This window comes from Eucyclogobius newberryi, unplaced genomic scaffold (genome assembly GCF_026437365.1).
Source record: "Eucyclogobius newberryi isolate DKJ021-1_F unplaced genomic scaffold, fEucNew1.0.hap1 SCAF_5, whole genome shotgun sequence".
Taxonomy (NCBI): domain Eukaryota; kingdom Metazoa; phylum Chordata; class Actinopteri; order Gobiiformes; family Gobiidae; genus Eucyclogobius; species Eucyclogobius newberryi.
Genome location: NW_027316167.1, coordinates 44061953 through 44082631, shown reverse-complemented (window position 1 = coordinate 44082631; position 20679 = coordinate 44061953). Strand labels below are relative to the sequence as shown.

The following is a 20679-nucleotide window of genomic DNA, read 5'->3' as shown; positions in this document are numbered from 1 at the left end:
AGTTTCTTTCAAATTGATCAAGTTCCAATTTGAGCTCGTTTGTTCTTCCATTGTCCGTGAGTTACGTGTCGGTCCAGTCCTTAATCGTCGGTGCAGTTTGTGTCATACATTTTTTGTGATTTATTTTGTGTTATTTTGTCTAAGGACACGGGACGCTGGGACATGACCATACCCTATAACCAAGTCCCTATGAACATTGTTGTAATCTGTTTTTCACTGCTGTTGTGATTTTGGGCGTTACAAAAATAAATTGAATTGAACTGGTGTGACCCAGAATATGAAGCGCAATGGAAAAATATTGAGATTATTGTTGTGCCGGGGTTTCCAGTACAGGCGGTTGTGCCATATGGAGGAGGTTAAGAATCCCTGGGTAAAATCTGTTCTTACGACATGGTAAGAACTATACATGGAAAACACATAACCTCAACAATAGGATAGCTTCTGACCAAGTTTTTGCACCTAATAACACAGATTTGAGATTTAAAATCTGGATAACAAAAGGTATAAAGGTTTATCACCTGAAAAGTTTTGACGTGTTGAAAGAATCCTTTGACTTGGAGAAACATGATTTTTATAGATATTTACAAATGAGGAGTATTATAACCAAGAAATTAAGCAAAGGAACGACCACCGTAACCCTCGGATTGAATTATCTGTTAAAGCGTATAAATCAGAACTCTCAATGGGAATAATCTCAAAATTATATAAATGTATTGATGATTCAGGCAGCCACTCTAATAATTATATGAAAAATAAATGGGAAAGAGAGGGTCACTTTCATTTGACTGACAATGAATGGGAAAGTACATCGGGGAAATGTGTTCTCAGGGCAGAATCACAAAATCACAAGTATTGTTGGAAAAATGTGTCACGTTTCATTATAATATCATGTCAAAGTGTACATTATTCACAGGGAAATGCGGACTGTTGGAGAGGGTGTGGCAGCTAGGAAGCAAACCACTGCGATGTGTTCTGGGACTGTCTTGTTTGGGGATTTTGGACTGAAATGAATAAACCACTCCAGACAGTTTTTTACATTGCCGTCCCTCTGAATTTTAGAACCATGTATCTGGGCCTCAAAACTCCTACTATGGACACAATCAATGGATACCTTTGGAGTGTGCTTATGATGGCAGGAAAAAAGGCCCTAACAAAGAAATGATGACACAAACATCACAAATAATCAAGGACTGGACTGACATTGTGTCGGAATGACGGAAACAATTACGTCCAGACTTGATCGACTTTGGCCCAATGGGACTTTTACTTTAAAGGTGGTATGGACGATTTTTTTCAGCTAATTTTTTATCATATTTCCTCGTGGTGTGGATAAATCATTTGTCCTGCCACGTATCAATCATAAAACGCACCTACCGCTCACCTGCAGCCGCGTCAGGCTCGTCCCCACGTTTCCGCGTGCCTAAGCGCATGGATCTATCATAATATAGTTCCCTCAGTGTACGGGGCAAAATGAAGACGGAGAAAGACAGTTCGAGCTGATGCAGAAGTGGACAGAAATCTACGGGAGACGAGCGATGCGATGCGCTCCGTTGCGCTAATAAACAAACGCACGTGTGTGTTGTATCGGTCCACACAGGGGAGGGGCATGTGCACGGGGGAGTGCGCATGCGCACTTCCGCCTGCGTTCTCAAATCGCCGAAAAATCGTCCATACCGCCTTTAATTTAAATATACTGTGATATATGATTAGATTATGTTTACCCACAAATAACAACAAAGGAGAGAAGTCCATTCCTATCGTAGGAAAATAGAAAAATCTCCCCTGCTGTTCCTGGCTCCAATCCCTACAAATAAACTCCGCCTCCCCCATACATGCATTTCTCCCTCTTCCCACGAATCCATTTAGTACTTTGATTAGAGGATGTAACTACACAAAGAGTTAATGTGCTGAGCCAACATGAATCATAACGACTGGTCAAAAACACATTCATTTGTTTGAAATGAACAGAAATGTATCAGCATGTGACCACATGCCCCACGCTGGTGGCTCCATCTCTCGTCGCTGTTCAGTTCTCTGTGTTTTGCACTTTTCCTCTCCTGGTGTTCTGAGCATGTGTGGTGTACCTTTGAAAAGAGTCGCTTGGAAAGAAAACCCATGTCTAGGTTTTCCCTCCCTGAGTTCCTCTCTGATGTGGTGGACTTTCTCGCTGTTGATGAACCTTGTATGGGACATCTGGGGTAAAGAAGACGTGCTTGCCTTTGTATTGGAGGTCTCTTTTGCTGCCTTTTTGATATGTCCCTTCTCATCATTTCAGCTGCCTTGGCTCTGCTGTTCAGTTCACCATTCTTGGATTTCAACTCTCGCATTTCCGCCAAGGTTGCATCTATCTATGTGTCCACTGCCTTTGTAATATTATCAGTGATCTCCTACATAATGTTTATCTTCCTGAATTCCCCCTGGAGCCGAGTGTGAGCTGGAAAGTGAGCTGCCGGCACTTTTGCTGGCTCGGGAAGCTTTGGGCACCGGCGCTGGGGCGGGGCCTACAAGCAGGAGGAATTATGTCTCTTGGATGGCCTGGGAACGCCTCGGGATTCCACCGGATGGATGGATAGATCTTAACATTCAAAGCAAATGTTTTTTTCTGTATTACTTTTATTTTTTTTAGCCCATTCATATTTTGAACCTTAACTATGACATATACAGAAGCATTTTTGTGTTGCATATTTCAGTTGGATCATTTCTATAACAGTCACACATGAGTATCATCACCAGGATAATCCAAAAATACTGAGAGATATTTGTTTTGTGTCAATATCAACCGCTCTCATTTGCTTTGGAGTCTAACCCGCTTTCCTTTTCTCTTCCAGCCCATGAAAACACTGTATGCAAAGGACGGCTCTCCACTCCAGTGCCCCGGGCCCTACATGTCAGACGGACGGAGAAGGGTGGATTATGTCCTGGCTTACCACATCCCCAAACCCTCTGGTGCCCGACGTCACTCCAACAAGTTTGGGGAGGCCAATTTCATCAGGAGGCTTCGGCGCAGTCTGAGCATGAGGAGCAGCCGCGCCCCACTCCAGCCCAAAGAGGACCCCGAGCTGGCAGCACAGGAGCACCCGCAGGACTACCATGAAGACGACAAGAGGTTCAAGAGGGAAGAATTTGAACAGAACCTCAGCAAGATGGGCCTCGAACTGGAGAAAGAGGAGCTGGTAACAACCGTCTATTTGTTTAGTCTATGGTTCTTTTGGATTCAATATATCTGAGAAAACAAGACAGGAAGTGTATGAAGAAGAATTTATTTCCCTCACAATTACAGACTAATACAGATTGTTCAGCTAAACTATCCCTCACACGCGACGTTCCACCAGACGCTCTGCTTGGAACACTTGCCCTCACTTTCTGAAGACAAAGAATATGAATATGAAGGTTGAATGTCTTGGGACCAGCCTCTCAGTAGTTTTCCAAAGGGAACTTCTTTATCAGTCCTGTTCCTAATATGGTCATGTTGTGGTCAGGAAATAGGTGGTATTACTTCAGCTGAGACAGTTGGCCTTGAGTTCATGAGAAATAATAGTATTACAACTAAAGGTTTATTAATGCATTAAAATATTAAAGGTTTATTAATGACAACAGTTCATGAGTTGGTTGGTGTAGTTTGAAAAAGTGTATTTTTTTTAATTTAGATGTAATGAAATAAATCAAGCATGTTTTTCTCAAGTACCATCTGTTTACAAAAATGCCTAAAATGTAGATTTTAATTCTAAAATATGAAGCAATTTATCTTCAAATCAGCAAAAAATATACTCTGGACTGGATTCCTAGAAATCACTGTTTTCTTTTACCCTTTCGCTTCAAAATGAGCCCTTTCCATATATTTCTGACCATGGACAGAGACAGGACTCTGAAGCTGACTTGCTAAAGGAAGCTACTCGTAGCATTTCCGATGCCATTGGGTTGATTGTATTCATTTTAACTCTTGTGTAAATATTCAGTCTTTTTTATGTTATTCATGAATTGAAAATGTTTATGCATCCCTTTTGATATTTTTGGCTACTTTTCTTATTCATTGGTGGCCTAAGCCGTTTCCTCTCTATAGTAATGGGAGGGACAGCAACTCCAGTCTCGAGAAATCCTTCAGAGATTCTTTCCTGTGGGACCTGGAGTCCAAGTCCAGAATTTTGCTCTTCATAGTTTTGTTCTTTGCCTGAAGTTTTCTCACTTCGGCTCCTAGCTCTCTCAGCTGCTCTGAGATGATCTGAGATACGCCCATTCTGCCTCCACCTAGGTCTGCTTTCTGGACTGCCATGTCCACCTCTATCCAACTCAAATATGCAGAGTTCTCAGCCCTCATCGAACACCATCTTGCACTGCAATGTGATCAGCATCTCCACCACACAGTTTCAAATCTGTTTCTTTCCTTCTGCCGTTGGACTCATGACCACTTTTTAAACACTGTCACTTTAACCATCATTTAATCCCTCACTGTTCACTTTCTGCACTACATATGTATTTGTACAACTCTAAATGTTGTGTACATATTAAGCCATGTTTTTTATTTTTATTCTTATTTTATATCTTATGGCTTATCCCATAGTAGACCTAGATTGTTCCTCTTTGGACTTGTTCATTGTTCATTGTTTTATGTTGCACTGAACCACAAAGATTCCTATTTCCAAGTTCCTTTTTTTCAGAATTTTGTTCATTGACAATAAACCCTTTCTGATTCTGATTCTGATTCTGATTCTGACTACACTACAGCAACAATTGTCAAATCCATGTTCTAACAGCACATATGTGTTTGCTTTCAGAACAACATCCCTGACACGGGCTTCCTGAAGATCCATGCTCCGTGGCATGTTCTGTGTCGAGAGGCTGAGTTCATGAAACTGAAGATGCCGACTAAAAAGGTATTGCATGTCTTCATGTTGGGTTAATGTTGCTGCTGTTTCAATGCAAGACACATTTTGGATCTGATGATAAAGCGTTATCTGTCTGTACATGCTCTACAAGTAGAGTTATATATATATATATATATATATATATATATATATATATATATATAGTTATATATACATAACTATATATATATATATATATATAGTTATATATATATATATATATAATGTAAGAATAATTATAATTATATATATATATATGTATATATATAGTTATATATATAGTTATATATATATATAGTTATATAACTATATATATATATAGTTATATATATAGTTATATATATATAGTTATATAACTATATATATATATAGTTATATATATAGTTATATATATATAGTTATATAACTATATATATATAACTATATATATAACTATATATATATATATATATATATATAGTTATATATATATATATATATATATATATATATATATAGTTATATATATATATATATATATATATATATATATATATAGTTATATATATATATAGTTATAGTTATATATATATATATATATATATATATATATATATATATATATATAGTTATATATATATATATATATATATATATATATATATATATATATATATATATATATATATATATATATATATATATATATATATATATATATATATATATATATATATATATATATATAGTCTGGAGTCTGCAGAGGTGAGGAGATCGTTGAGTACTTTGACCAGGGCTGTTTCAGTGCTGTGAAGTCGGCGGAAGCCAGATTGGAGGGGTTCATAGAGGTTGTTTGACTGGAGGTGGGTGTGAAGTTGGGCGGCGACGATGCGTTCCAGCGTTTTTGAGAGGAACGGCAGGTTGGAGATGGGGCGGTAGTTGGAGAGGTTGGCGGAGTCTAGGGTGGGTTTTTTGAGGATGGGGGTGATGGAGGCCAGTTTGTAGATGGAAGGAACATGGCCGAGGGATAAAGACTGGTTGAAGAGGGTGGTGAGATGGGGGATGAGAGCAGGAGGCAAGCCTTGGTTAGAGTCGTTGGGAGGGGGTCGAGAGAGCAGGTGGTGGTTTTGGAAGCGGTGATGAGGTCTATGATATGAGAGGAGTTAACAGAGGAGAAGGTGGTGAGGGCAGGGAAGGGTGGGTGGTCAGGGAGAGGAGGGGGGGCAGGGGTGGGGGTGGTGATGGAGTTAATGGAGACGGCAGTCATGGAGCTGTTGATTTTGGACATTTTGTCATTGAAAGCAAGGAGGAAAGAGTTGCAGAGGTCAGGGGAGGAGGGTGGAGTGATGTCCGGTGGCTGGAGCAGCTTGTTGACGGTGGAGAACAGGGTGCGAGGGCTCCGGTGGGAGCTGTTGATGAGGGTGGAGAGGTGGGCAGATTTGGCGGCTTGGAGAGCGTCACGGTAGGAGGAGATGTGTAATTTGAAAGCTTCGACGTGGACGGTGAGGCGGGTTCTTTTGAGGAGTCGTTCGAGTTGGCGGCCAGTCTGCTTCATGGTGCGGAGTTCAGGGGTGTACCAGGGGGCGGGGTTGATGTATGAGACGGAGGAGGTTTTCCAGGGGGCTAGGGAGTCAAGGGAGTCGGAGAGGGTGGTGTTGAGTATGACAGCATAGTCGTCGGGGGAAGAGGGGGGGAGTCAGGGGGGAAAGCAGAGGATATGAGCTGGGAGAGCGTGAGGGGGTTGACTGACTTGATATTGCGGTAGGTGATGGTGCGTTTTTTGGGGTTGTGGGGCGAGGGTAGGGGGGCGGAGAAAAGGATGCAGAGATGATCAGAGAGTGGGAAGGGGAGGGGGTGGGGCTTAGATATGGATAGGAGAGAGGAACAGACTAAGTCCAGAGTGTGGCCTTTGGTATGGGTGGGGAAGTCAATATGTTGGGTGAGATAGAAGCAGTCCAGGAGAGAGAGGAAGTCGGATGTCAGTGGGGCGTTGGGGCAGTCAATGTGGATGTTGAAGTCACCAGTGAGTAGGAGGCGGGCAGAGAGAGAGGATGCGATGGTGAGGAGTTCAGACAATTCAGTGAGGAAAGAGGGGCGGGGCTTTGGGGGACGATAGATCAGGATAGCGGTGATAGAGTTGGGGAGGGAGAAGACGAGGTATTCAAATGATGAGATGGATAGAAGGTTGAGGTTCAGTTCAGTGATGGATGTAGATTTTTTATGAATAACAGCAAGACCTCCCCCACGCCCGGAGAGGCGGGGTTTGGCAGTGTAAGTGTAGTTGGAGGGAGTGGCTTGGTTGAGAGCATAGAAGTCCAGGGGCTGTTGCCATGTTTCACAGAGGAGAAGCAGGTCAATGTTATTGTCCAGTAGCAGTTCAGATATAACAGGTGATTTGTTGGAGAGGGAGCGGCAGTTCAGCAGTGCAAGGGAGATGGATGGGGGCGCGGAGATGGATGGGGGCGCAGGGGTGGGGGGGCGGAGGTTGCTGAGGTTGGCAGTGCGGCAGGTGGGGGTGACGGGGGGGCTAAAACTAGTCCAGAGTGAGGGGATAGGTGAGCCGTCGTTGGAGTGTTGGTTATGGGAGAGACCAGAGCCCCTGTGGATGTAGCGGGGCCGGCGAAGGATCCCAGCTGAGCTAGCTGCAGAGGCAGCAGCAGCTACGAGACGGTGGTTATGGTTGAGGAGGTGAAGGTCAGCAGCGGTGTAGGTGAGTAGGCGAGAAGTTGGTGGAGTGGTGGCCTGGAGGCGCGGGAGTGATAGTCCGAGGAGGAGATGGAACGTAGCAGCAGATGAGAGTAATCCAGTTAGAATGTTGGCGGTGGCTAGAAGCTGGTTAACTAGAAGCTGGTGGGCAGAGAGTTGTGAAAAAGCAGCAGTGGACCGGGTGTTGAAGCTGGTGGAGTGAGTGGCGTTGGTTGCCCCAGACCTTGTCTGCACGGCAGGGAGGGCCCGCGATACCATGACGGACCTCCGCAGGTGTTAAGCCAGCTGTTAGCTGGCGGCTAGGGCAGTAGATAGTCCAGGAGTGAGGGAGGAGATGAGCGATGGACGGTGCAGTAATGTCCGATGAAGTTAAGGAACAGGGATGTAGACAGAAGACAACACAGAGACGCGGGAACAAAACAAAACAATGGAAACGACTAACAAAACAAAGACGTTGGGACAGAAGCGTCAGTCCACATACCAGACGCCGGCGTTGCTCTAGCCCAATCAAGACGCATTTGAGTCCAGTTTTGTGACCAGATCGCCCCCGTCTGTGGAGCGGGGGAAAGCAGAGAAACGGGGCTGTACCTTGGTTGTATGGGGCTGCTTTTCTCCGGGTGGAGCCGGTGCCCCGCTCTCCGTGTCTGCTCCTGTGGCGGGCTGGGGCCACACCTTCGCCCAGGTACAGACCTCCGGGGCGGCGGGTGCGGGAGCGCGGAACCGGTGTTCGAGCGTGGAAATGCCGGTGCAGCGGAGGAGAAGCGGAGCCGCGTGCGGCTCGTGCCGCTCGTGGTGGAGCCGGTGATCGGACACGGAAACGCCGGTGCAGCGGAGGAGAAGCGGTGCCGCTCGCTCGTGGTGCGTGCGGCTCGTGGTGGTGCGTGCCGCTCGTGGTGGAGCCGGTGATCTAATATATATCTATATATATATATATAACTATATATATATAGTTATATATATATATATATATATATAAAACTATATATATATATATATATATATATATATATATATATATATATTGGATTGGATTGGATTGATTGGATTCAACTTTATTGTCATTGCACAGAGTACAGGTACTAAGACAACGAAATGCAGTTAGCATCAACCAGAAGTGCAAAACAGCAGTTAAAAGTGCAGAGTATGTAAAGTGAATCAGTGAATAAATACAGAATGTACAGTAGGGGGCAGTATGGGGTATGAGCAGTTGTCCACAATCACTGTGTGTGTGTGTGGCAGTCTACAGTCTCTGTATGTGCATGTCTGTGTGTGTGTGTGTGTGGGGGGGGGAACATTGAGGTAGAGAGTTCAGCAGGATGACCGCTGCAGGGAGGAAGCTTTTCCTGAACCTACTGGTCCGGGAACGGAGCACCCTGTAGCGCCTCCCGGAGGGGAGGAGGGCAAACAGTTGGTGGCTGGGGTGAGAGCTGTCTCTGACGATGCTGCGCGCCCTCCGCAGGCACCTCTTGCTCTGGACAGTCTCAATGGAAGGAACCTGTGATGCGTTGGGCGGTTTTCACCACCCTCTGGAGTGACTTCCGGTCCGCAGCAGAGCAGCTGCCACACCATCATTACCAAACTGAGACACAGTTGGTAAGGATGCTCTCGATGGTGCAGCGGTAAAAGTTCACCAAGATCAGAGGAGACAGGTGGGCCTTCTTCAACCTCCTCAGGAAGAAGAGACGCTGGTGTTGTTAGGTGTTGAGAGACCAAGAGAGATCCTCGGAGATGTGGACACCCAGGAACTTGAAGCTGGTGACACGCTCAACCTCCATCCCGTCGATAAGGATGGAGGTGTGTGTGCCACTCTTCTTCCTGAAGTCCACGATGAGCTCTTTGGTCTTCTTGGTATTGAGAGCCAGGTTGTTGGCGGCGCACCACACTGCCAGATGCTGAACCTCTTCTCTATACGCCGTCTCATCGTTGTTGCTGATGAGGCCAACCACCGTTGTGTCGTCTGCAAACTTGACAATGGTGTTAGAACCATGTACAGGTGTGCAGTCGTGGGTGAAGAGGGAGTAGAGGAGAGGACTCAGCACACAGCCCTGTGGGACACCGGTGTTCAGGATGAGTGTAGAGGAGGTGTGGTTTTCCAGCTTAACAAACTGGGGTCTGTTGGTTAGGAAGTCCAGAACCCAGTTGCAGAGGGAAGCATCGATACCCAGGCCAATGAGTTTGGTAATCAGTTTGGAGGGGATGATGGTGTTGAATGCTGAGCTAAAGTCAATGAACAGCATTCTCACATAGGTGTTGTTATTGTCCAGGTGAGCAAGGGCGGAGTGTAATGCCGTAGAGATGGCATCCTCCGTGCTCCTATTCTGGCGGTAGGCAAATTGGAAGGGGTCCAGTGTGGGTGGTAGGCAGGTTTTGAGGTGAGCCAGGACCAGCCTCTCGAAGCACTTCATGATGGTGGGGGTGAGTGCAACAGGGCGGAAGTCGTTGAGGCTCTCAGCTTTGGAATGTTTTGGCACTGGCACGATGGAGGTGGTTTTGAAGCATGTGGGGACAGCTGCTTGGGCCAGTGACAGGTTGAAAATGTCAGTCAAGACCCCAGCTAGCTGCCCAGCACAAGTCCTGAGCACACGTCCAGGGATGCCATCGGGGCCAGCAGCCTTACGTGCATTGGTCCTACTCAGTGCAGCAGATACGTCGGTGAGGGAGAGTGTGAGGGGTTGGTGTCCTGTCGTGAGCACAGCCTTAATGGCTGGCTCCTGGTTATCCCTCTCAAAGCGAGCATAAAAGCTGTTAAGCTCGTCCAGGAAGGAGGCGTCGTTGGATGTTGGGGTGGTGTTGGTGGGTTTGTAGTCAGTTATGGCCTGGATGCCCTGCCACATGCGTCGGGGATCGGAGTTGTTCTTAAAGTGCTCCTCAATCCTTAGCTTGTGGCTGTGCTTGGCCTCCCTGATGCCCCTCTTCAGGTCAGCCCTGGATGAAGAGTAAGCCTGTGCATCGCCAGATCTGAAGGCGGCGTCACGTGCCTTCAGCAGTAGGCGGACTTCTCTGTTCATCCACGGCTTCTGGTTCGGGAATGTAGTAATCTGTTTGTGAGTGGTGACACTGTTGATGCTGGTGTTGATGAAGTCCAGCACAGAGGAGGCATAAGAGTCAATGTCCGTGTGGGAGTCCAGTGTGGTCTGGGTAGCAAACACACTCCAGTCTGTGTGTTCAAACCGCTGCTGTAGTTCAGAGTCTGCTCCCTCTGGCCACACTTTAACTGTCCTCACTGTGGGTTTCACACGTTTGATGAGTGGTGAGTACTTGGGGATTAAAAACAAAGAGAGGTGGTCAGACTGTCCAAGGTGGGGGAGGGGGACTGCTTTGTAAGCACCAGCCATGTTGGTGTAAACATGGTCCAAAGTCTTGATTCCTCTTGTAGGACAGGAGACATGTTGATAAAATTTAGGGAGGACAGTCTTCAGGTTGGAGTGGTTGAAGTCACCCGCAACAATAAAGGCTGCCTCCGGATGTGATGTCTGTTGTTTGCTAATGGCAGCATGCAGTTCTTTCATTGCCAGTTTAGCGTTAGCATCGGGTGGGATATAGGCTGCAGTCACAATTGTAGATGTAAACTCCCTGGGCAGATAGAACTGTCTGCACTTAACCATAAGGTATTCTAGGTCAGGTGAGCAATGACTTCCGATGATGGCAGTATCCGTGCACCAAGCTTTGTTCACATGGATACACAGACCCCCGCCTCTGGACTTACCGGAGTCATCAGCTGTTCTGTCCGCCCGGAGCATGTAGCGACCAGCTAGCTCAATGACGCCATCGGGAAAGCTGTTGTTGAGCCACGTTTCCGTGAAAATCATGATATTGCAGTCTGTAATCCATTTGTGTGTGGTGATCCACAGTCGTAGCTCATCCATTTTGTTCGCCAGAGACCGTACATTAGCGAGGAAAACTTCAAAAGCCGGTGAGGTGTTAGCTTCAGCTTAGCCCTTAGCCCAGCTCTCTTACCCCGTCTTTGTTTACGGTCTCGACGCCGCCTGCGAGCACTTCCGGTCGGCGGAGCCGGGTTGATTGTCCCGGTGGTCCTAGCGATCTCTGGGAAAAGTTGTAGTCCATCGATAAAGTAGTCCAAATTTTGTGATCCGATGTCCAAAAGTTCCTGGCGGCTGTAGAAAGTGTTTGCAGGACAGTTCTGAGTGAGCATGCTTGAAACAAGTAGGCAGATAACTACTATTTCACTAAATCTGTAGAGACGCTGAGCCGCGCGTTGTGCACGCGCCGCCACTTGTTGTACAATATGTTGTAAATATATATATATATATATATATATATATATATATATATAACTATATATATATAGTTATACTATATAGAGTTATAAGCCTGAAAACCATCTCGGGCTTCAAAATCCCCCCTGCCCAGAGAGAGGGAGACCTACAGTGGGTGAATGATTTAAATGCTCACTTCTTGAGATTTGATCGGTCACCCGCCCCTCCCCCTGCACAGCTCGCCAAAGACTTCAACAGCTTCAGGCCGGTGCCTCTCACGTCCTGATGAAGACACTGGAGCTGGTCCTGGACCACCTCCGCTCCACCGTGAGCTCAGCCATGGACCCGCTGCAGTTTGTATACGTCCTGACATCGGAGTGGAGGACGCCTTCATCTCCTGCTGCACCGCTCTCTCTCTCACCTGGAGAAGCCTGGCAGCTCTGTGAGGATCCTGTTCTTTCATCTCTCCAGCGCCTTCAACACCATCAGCTCCTGAGGGACAAGCTGGAGACGGTTGGTGTGGAGTACGACCTGCAGAGTGGATCCTGGACCACCTCACAGACCGACCCCAGTTTGTGAGAGCCTGGGACTGTGTGTCTGACACTCGGACCTGCAAGTGTGAGGGACCTGCAGAGACGGAGAGGAGGAAGCTGGACAAAGTCATCAAGAAGTCCAGCTCCATCCTGGGCTGCGCTCTGGACTGGTGCAGGAGGTGGGAGACAGAAGGGTCCTGGCTAGGTTCACATCTATGCTTGACCATGAGTCTCACCCCCTGCAGGACACTCTGTCCCCTGCAGGACACTCTGTCCGCTCTGGAGAGCAGCTTCAGTGAGAGACTGATCCACCCTCGCTGTGTGAAGGAAAGGTTTCGCAGGTCTTTCCTTCCTGCTGCTGTCAGACTTTATAACAAACACTGTTAATCCTACTGTGCAATTACTGTCGTGACACATGCACTGGTATTTATTTATTTATTTATTTATTATTTATTTTTATCTTTATTATTATTTTTCCCCTCCATCCCTTGTTGGGAAATGGGAGGTTTTGTCAATGGGAGTTTTTGTTTATAAGAGATCTTCTACTGAAAGTGTTTTTCAAACTTCCTATAAATGATCTGGTCTTTTCTTCTGGATCTACCTGCGTTACAACAATGAAATTTCCCCATGTGGGACAATAAAGGATTATCTTATCTTATCTTAGAGTTACATTTGACCTTCAAATGTGATAAATCTCCTGTCGACAATAATACATTATAAACTACAGTATAACAGTCGTTCCCAACCTTTTTTAGCTTGGGAGCTACTTTTAGATTGAGAATTGTTTCTTATTCCCAGCAAGATTTCAATTGGAATTTTAGGCTATAGAAGAATCAACAACAACAACAACAACAATAACAACAACAACACTGCCCATCTACATCACTGCCGCGGGAGGTTCATTCTGACTCATGGCACATTGGTTGGGCTCCCACTCTTTCACACCGCACCTGATCTGCATCCCGCTGTTTTAACATGTTCCTTCAAAATAGTTATTAATTTAATAATTTAATAGTAACTATTAGTTCAATCCATTACTTCTTCTCAAAAGTATTGTTTTCAATTTATGCAAGTAAAACTGTAACAATGCACTATTGTTAAGAGGTCTATTCAGCCTTTTCTGACCTGTAAACCACCAAATTCAATTCAATTCATTTTTGTAACAAAATCACAACAGTTTCCTCTGAGGGCCACAGTGAAAAACAGACTAAACAATGTCCGTGGGGACGAGGGACGATGTCCCAGAGTCCTCTGTCCTTAGACCCTCCTTCTGTCCTTAGACCCTCCTTCTGTCCTTAGACCCTCCTTCTGTCCTTAGCTCCTCCTTCTGTCCTTAGCCCCTCCTTCTGTCCTTAGCTCCTCCTTCTGCAGGAAAAACTACAAAAAACCTCTTTGTGAAAAAGTATAAACCTGGAGGAGTTCCACATGAAGGAGATCTGACTCTCACAGACGAGAGAGAGACAGAGGAGGTGGAGCCACTGGAGGAGAACCAGTTCTTCAGGAGGAGAACCACTTCTTCAGGAGGAGAACAAGTTCATCCGGAGGAGATCCAGTTCTTCAGGAGGAGAAGCAGTTCTTCAGGCGGAGAACCAGTTCATCAGGAGGAGATCCAGTTCTTCAGGAGGAGAACCAGTTCTTCAGGAGGAGAACCACTTCTTCAGGAGGAGAACCAGTTCATCCGGAGGAGATCCAGTTCTTCAGGAGGAGAAGCAGTTCTTCAGGCGGAGAACCAGTTCATCAGGAGGAGATCCAGTTCTTCAGGAGGAGAACCAGTTCTTCAGGCAGATGAAGGACCGTCCATACGGGGTAGAGACGGCTTCACCAGGAGAGGAGCATCTTGGTTCCACAGGTCCTCAGAGTGAGAAAAAGAAAAAGAAAAGGCAATGAACAGTTTTCAAGTGGAATTAAATATTAATCTTGTTTGATAGAATAAGTGTTTATCAGAGGATTAAGCTCAAGCTGCCATACTTCCCCCAGAGTTGCATAAAATGCACCCAGAACCAGCTTTAGTGGGCTATTCTACCTCGCTGCTGAAGAAACTTTAATGGACTCACTGGGAGGAGATGAGAGATGAACATGGCTTTTAAACACACATTCTGTGTTTTCAATTTACAATATTTGAACATAAAGGTGTAATATTCTGTAATATCTATCTAAGTTACTTGATCAAGGAAAACAGTTTCCGGAACACACCAGGGTAACTGACAGATCCTGTTCCTAACCTAACTAATAACTATAAAGTCATGACAAAAGTATCCATTTTGGGACTTTGTGTTTGGATGCAGCGAAACTATCTGAAATGTTGTTTAGTGTGAGTGCTAAAACAGCAAGGGACCATGTGACTCTGGCACCAGCAGGAGGCCAGTCCATGTTTAGTCCTGACTCTGGCACCAGCAGGAGGCCGGTCCATGTTTAATCCTGACTCTGGCACCAGCAGGAGGCTGGTCCATGTTTAGTCCTGACTCTGGCACCAGCAGGAGGCCGGTCCATGTTTAGTCCTGACTCTGGCACCAGCAGGAGGCCGGTCCATGTTTAGTCTTGACTCTGGCACCAGCAGGAGGCCGGTCCATGTTTAATCCTGACTCTGGCACCAGCAGGAGGCCGGTCCATGTTTAGTCCTGACTCTGGCACCAGCAGGAGGACGGTCCATGTTTAGTCCTGACTCTGGCACCAGCAGGAGGCCAGTCCATGTTTAGTCCTGACTCTGGCACCAGCAGGAGGCCGGTCCATGTTTAGTCCTGACTCTGGCACCAGCAGGAGGCTGGTCCATGTTTAGTCCTGACTCTGGCACCAGCAGGAGGCCGGTCCATGTTTAGTCCTGACTCTGGCACCAGCAGGAGGCCGGTCCATGTTTAGTCCTGACTCTGGCACCAGCAGGAGGCCGGTCCGTGTTTAGTCTTGACTCTGGCACCAGCAGGAGGCCGGTCCATGTTTAGTCTTGACTCTGGCACCAGCAGGAGGCCGGTCCATGTTTAGTCCTGACTCTGGCACCAGCAGGAGACCGGTCCATGTTTAGTCCTGACTCTGGCACCAGCAGGAGGCTGGTCCATGTTTAGTCCTGACTCTGGCACCAGCAGGAGGCCGGTCCATGTTTAGTCCTGACTCTGGCACCAGCAGGAGGCCGGTCCATGTTTAGTCTTGACTCTGGCACCAGCAGGAGGCTGGTCCATGTTTAGTCCTGACTCTGGCACCAGCAGGAGGCCGGTCCGTGTTTCGTCTTGACTCTGGCACCAGCAGGAGGCCGGTCCATGTTTAGTCTTGACTCTGGCACCAGCAGGAGGCCGGTCCATGTTTAGTCCTGACTCTGGCACCAGCAGGAGGCCGGTCTATGTTTAGTCCTGACTCTGGCACCAGCAGGAGGCCGGTCTATGTTTAGTCCTGACTCTGGCACCAGCAGGAGGCCGGTCTATGTTTAGTCCTGACTCTGGCATCACCTGTTTTTTGATGGTAAAAAGCTGCTGATGTTGTTGATTTGATGTATTAAAGTTCAAGTCTGAGTCCATTATTACCTCCAGATTTCTAACTTGATTTTTAGGTTTTAGAGCGAGAGACTGGAGGTGACTGCTAATGCTTTTTTTTTTGTTTATGTGGGCTATGGATGATGATTTCATGTCTGAGTTCAGCTGGAGAAAGTTGCTTTGCATCCACACACTGATCTGTTGCACCAGCAGGAGGCCCTCTGGCACCAGCAGGAGGCCCTCTGGCACCAGCAGGAGGCCCTCTGGCACCAGCAGTAGGCCGGTCCACTTACTGATCTGTTGGATGCAGTGACCAATGAGTGAATCCATTGGTCTACATTTGGAATGTTCCAGATTGAAGCGACATGTTAACTATGTGAGTGATGCTAACAAACTGTTCAGCACAGACTTTATAAATCTGGAGGTCGCACATGGAGCAGCTGTAGATTAACTCAGACTGGTGATGATCTCATGGCCAGTTTTGTCAGTTACAGGTGCAAAGTGAGTTAGCTCTAAGTCTCCAGGTGGTTTTAGGGTCATTTTTTGCATTATGGGTTAGGGTTTTGACTTCTAACCCTTTGACCCTAACCCATTTCCGTTGGGCCCGTGACACTCCCTTTTCTGTGCCCTAACCCAATCATCATTTCTCCATGGCGCCTTCTGCTTATTTTTAACCATTTTAGCCTTCAGAGGGGCGATGGTGTCCAGAACATTCAAAACACTAGATGTAACAGAGTTCAACATATCATTCACATTAGAACATGAGACATTTTCAAAGTTGATCATTTCCATAAACAGTGCACCTGTGCCATCATTTATGCGTCTCCTCCGAACGACTGCAGGACCAGCCTCTGAACAGCTGCAGGACCAGCCTCTGAATAGCTGCAGGACCAGCCTCTGACCAGCTGCAGGACCAGCCAGTGGTTTGGGAGAAACATACAGGTCAAAGAAGACACAGAAATGATCAGACAGAGCAGCATCGACCACATTGACGTTTTAAATATTTACCCCCTTTGTAATTATGAGATCTAGAGTGTGCCCTCTGCTGTGGGTGGGATCACTCTGCTGTGGGTGGGGTCACTCTGCTGTGGGTGGGGTCACTCTGCTGTGGGTGGGGTCACTCTGCTGTGGGTGGGGTCACTCACGGGCTGAATGAGACTAGTTTCAAGGACAGCATCAAGTTCTTTAGCGTTTCTGTCACAAATATAATTAATATGCACATTGAAATCACCTGTAATGACCAAACATCAAAGTCTCTACATACAACTGAAAGTATCTCAATCAGAATCAGAAAAGCTGTATTGCCATTGTCATTGAACAGAATTCACAAACATAGAAACTTTACATGAATCATGATGCATCACTGCTAGTGCTAACTGATGGTTTTGGTACTGAAGAATTTATTTTTAAGAATTGCACTAAATATTGCGACATTAATGTGTTGGTAAATTCGAAAAAAAAAAATGCTTTTTCCACAGAGTATAATTTAAAACTATGTATAACCTTACCAGGTAAATATCAGATTTTTCACCAATTGGGCCTTAATTTAGAATCTTTGGTACATGAAGAGAGTTCCTCGAAGGTCATACTTGGTCATACTCTCTTTTCATCCTCCACTTTTACAATTATCTACTTTTTTGCATTATCAACATGTAAAAAAGAACTATTTCAGTTTATGATTTATATTGATTGAATCAAAATGTATTATATTGCTCTATTTTTTCTTTTTAAGTTTTATGAAGTTAAAGAGGGCAGTAACGTGGTGGAGAAGATCCGGTTGTTCATCCACAAAGTCACAGTTCCTCTGCACCCGAAGGTGGACACCAACCGACCGCAGAGCGTCAAATGGCTATGTCACCCATTCTCCAGGGAGAAGCAGCACCTGTGAGTACAGCATCTAACTGCACTTGCTTTGTGATTCGTGCAATTTAAGGTTTAATGTTTAAACACGCCGAAGAGGATTATTCATTTATTTGTTAATTTGATATTGACATAGCACTTACATTGGATGAACCGGATTCATTGTTTCAACATCCGTCCATAGGATTTTAGAACAATTCAATACAAAAACTTTTAAAATTAGCAAAGTAAGATCTCCCAGTAAAGAAAGGGACAGAAATGTAAATAAACATACATTTCAATCAGAATCATCACGTGTATCACATGTGTTAAAGGACACGAACAGGATGGGTTAAGTGTCTTGCCCAATAACACAATGGCAGTATTCACCTGATTCAAACCATGACCTTTGGATCTGAAGACCAGCACTCTGCCACTGAGCTACTGACACTTTCTCCACTCATCAAACAGCCGGTTGGGGATGGAAATCGAGTCTGGAACAGAAGAAATCTGGGCAAAACTTTAATTTGTTATTGTTTCAATCCTTTGACTTAGACTTAATTCATTAGCAAGGACCACGCCACACAAATGGAATATGAAAGGATGTCTATTGATTATCAAATCAAATCAAATCAATTTATTTTTGTAAGGCCCAAAATCACAACAACAGTTGCCTCTGAGGGCCACAGGGAGAAATGAATCAACAATGTCTGTGGTGGCGATGAAGTCAGACAATGTCTGTGGTGGCGATGAAGTCAGACAATGTCTGTGGTGGCGAGGGACGATGTCCCAGGGTCCTCTGTCCTTAGACTCTCCTTCTCGGCCAGGAAAAACTACAAAAAAAACCTCTTTGGGAAAAAAGCGTAGAAACCTGGAGGAGTTCCAGTGAAGGAGAGATCCGACTCTCACAGACGGACAGACGGACACAAGGAGACTGGAGCTGGACCCACTCTTCAGGCAGATGAGGGACCGACTGAGTCGAGCTGGACCCACTCTTCAGGCAGATGAGGGACCGTCTGAGTCGAGCTGGACCCACTCTTCAGGCAGAAGAGGGACCGTCTGAGTCGAGCTGGACCCACTCTTCAGGCAGAAGAGGGACCGTCTGAGTCGAGCTGGACCCACTCTTCAGGCAGATGAGGGACCGTCGGAGGCGAGCTGGACCCACTCTTCAGGCAGACGAGGGACCGTCGGAGGCGAGCTGGACCCACTCTTCAGGCAGATGAGGGACCGACTGAGGCGAACTGGACCCACTCTTCAGGCAGATGAGGGACCGACTGAGGCGAACTGGACCCACTCTTCAGGCAGACGAGGGACCGTCTGAGGCGAGCTGGACCCACTCTTCAGGCAGATGAGGGACCGTCGGAGGCGAGCTGGACCCACTCTTCAGGCAGATGAGGGACCGTCTGAGTCGAGCTGGACCCACTCTTCAGGCAGATGAGGGACCGTCGGAGGCGAGCTGGACCCACTCTTCAGGCAGAAGAGGGACCGTCTGAGTCGAGCTGGACCCACTCTTCAGGCAGAAGAGGGACCGTCGGAGGCGAGCTGGACCCACTCTTCAGGCAGATGAGGGACCGTCGGAGGCGAGCTGGACCCACTCTTCAGGCAGATGAGGGACCGACTGAGGCGAACTGGAGCCACTCTTCAGGCAGATGAGGGACCGTCCACACAGGGCAGGGACCACTTCACCAGGGGAGGGGCATCTGGGTCCACAGGTCCTCAGGAGTGAGAGAAAGAAAAGAAGGCGGTGAACAGTTTGCAAGTGGAATCAAAAAATAAATATTGTTTGATAGCATAAGTAGTCAGAAGAAGAAGAGGATAGTGCTCAAGCTGTCATACTTCCCCCAGCATAGTTACTCCTAGGGCAGCGTAGCTAAAGCTGTGGGTTTATGTTTCTGTTCCTAACTAGTCTGACCATAAGCGATTTCGAAGAGGAACGTTTTAAGCCTGGACTTAAATGAAGAGACTGTGTCAGCATATTTAACATGGGTCGGGAGCTGATTCCATAACTCAGGAGCTTGGTAGCTAAACGCTCTACCTCCTACAGTACTTTTAGAGACTCTTGGCACCACCAGAAGGCCGGCATTCTGAGAGCGAAGAGCTCTGTTTGGATGATATGGTTCTATAGCATCTTTGAGGTAGGATGGGGCCATGTCATTTATGGCTTTGTAGGTCAAGAGTAGAATTTTGAATTTGATTCTAGACTCGACGGGGAGCCAGTGAAGAGACTTCAGCACCGGCGTAATGTGCTCTCTTCTTTTTGTTCCTGTTAGTAATCTTGCTGCTGCATTTTGAACCAGTTGAAAGCTTTTTATGGAGCTTTTAGGACACGCTGCAAGCAGGGAGTTACAGTAGTCTAATCTAGTTGTTACAAATGCATGGATAAGTTTTTCGGCATCACTTTTAGGCAGAATTCTTCTGATTTTGGCTCTTGTTGCGCAAATGGAAATAGGCTGTTTCACAAGCTTGATTTATATGAGCTTTAAATGAGAGCTCCTGGTCAAATAAGACTCCAAGGTTTCTTACAGTAGAACTGGAGGCTACACTGATATTGTCCAGTGTGACTATCTGCTCAGATAGAGCGTCTCGTAGATGCTTAGGGCCAAGCACAATGACCTCGGTTTTTTCAGGGTTAAGAAGCAGGTAGTTTAGTGTCCTCCAGGTTTTTATCTCCTTCACACAAGTACTAAGTCTGTCTACTTGATCGCTCTGATCAGGTTTCATTGATAAATACAGCTGAGTGTCGTCTGCATAGCAGTGGAAGTTAATGCCATGCTTTCTGATAATGTTGCCTAATGGCAGCATATAAAGAGTAAACAGAATTGGACCGAGTACCGAACCCTGTGGCACACCGTGAATTACTTTAGAGCTTGGTGAGGAGCTCTGGTTTACATTAACAAATTGGAACCTATCAGATAGATAGGATTTAAACCAGCTGAGGGCTGTTCCTCCAACACCTACATCACATTCTAACCTCTGCAGTAGAATGTTGTGGTCGATGGTGTCAAACGCTGCGCTGAGGTCCAACAGAACCAGGATTGAGACCAGTCCATCGTCAGCGGCTAATAACAAATCATTTGTGACTTTA

The 20679-nt window shown here is 46.3% G+C and overlaps 1 protein-coding gene across 1 annotated transcript in view; it reads left to right on the top strand.

Annotated features, from left to right (window-relative positions):
• LOC140380761 (anoctamin-1-like) overlaps positions 1-20679 on the top strand; it is a 64036-nt gene that overhangs the window by 12627 nt on the left and 30730 nt on the right. The window contains exons 2-4 of the mRNA XM_072464660.1: positions 2829-3173; positions 4773-4871; positions 17488-17639. Of these exons, the coding sequence (XP_072320761.1) occupies positions 2829-3173; positions 4773-4871; positions 17488-17639 (596 nt within the window). The remainder of the gene's footprint in view (positions 1-2828; positions 3174-4772; positions 4872-17487; positions 17640-20679) is intronic.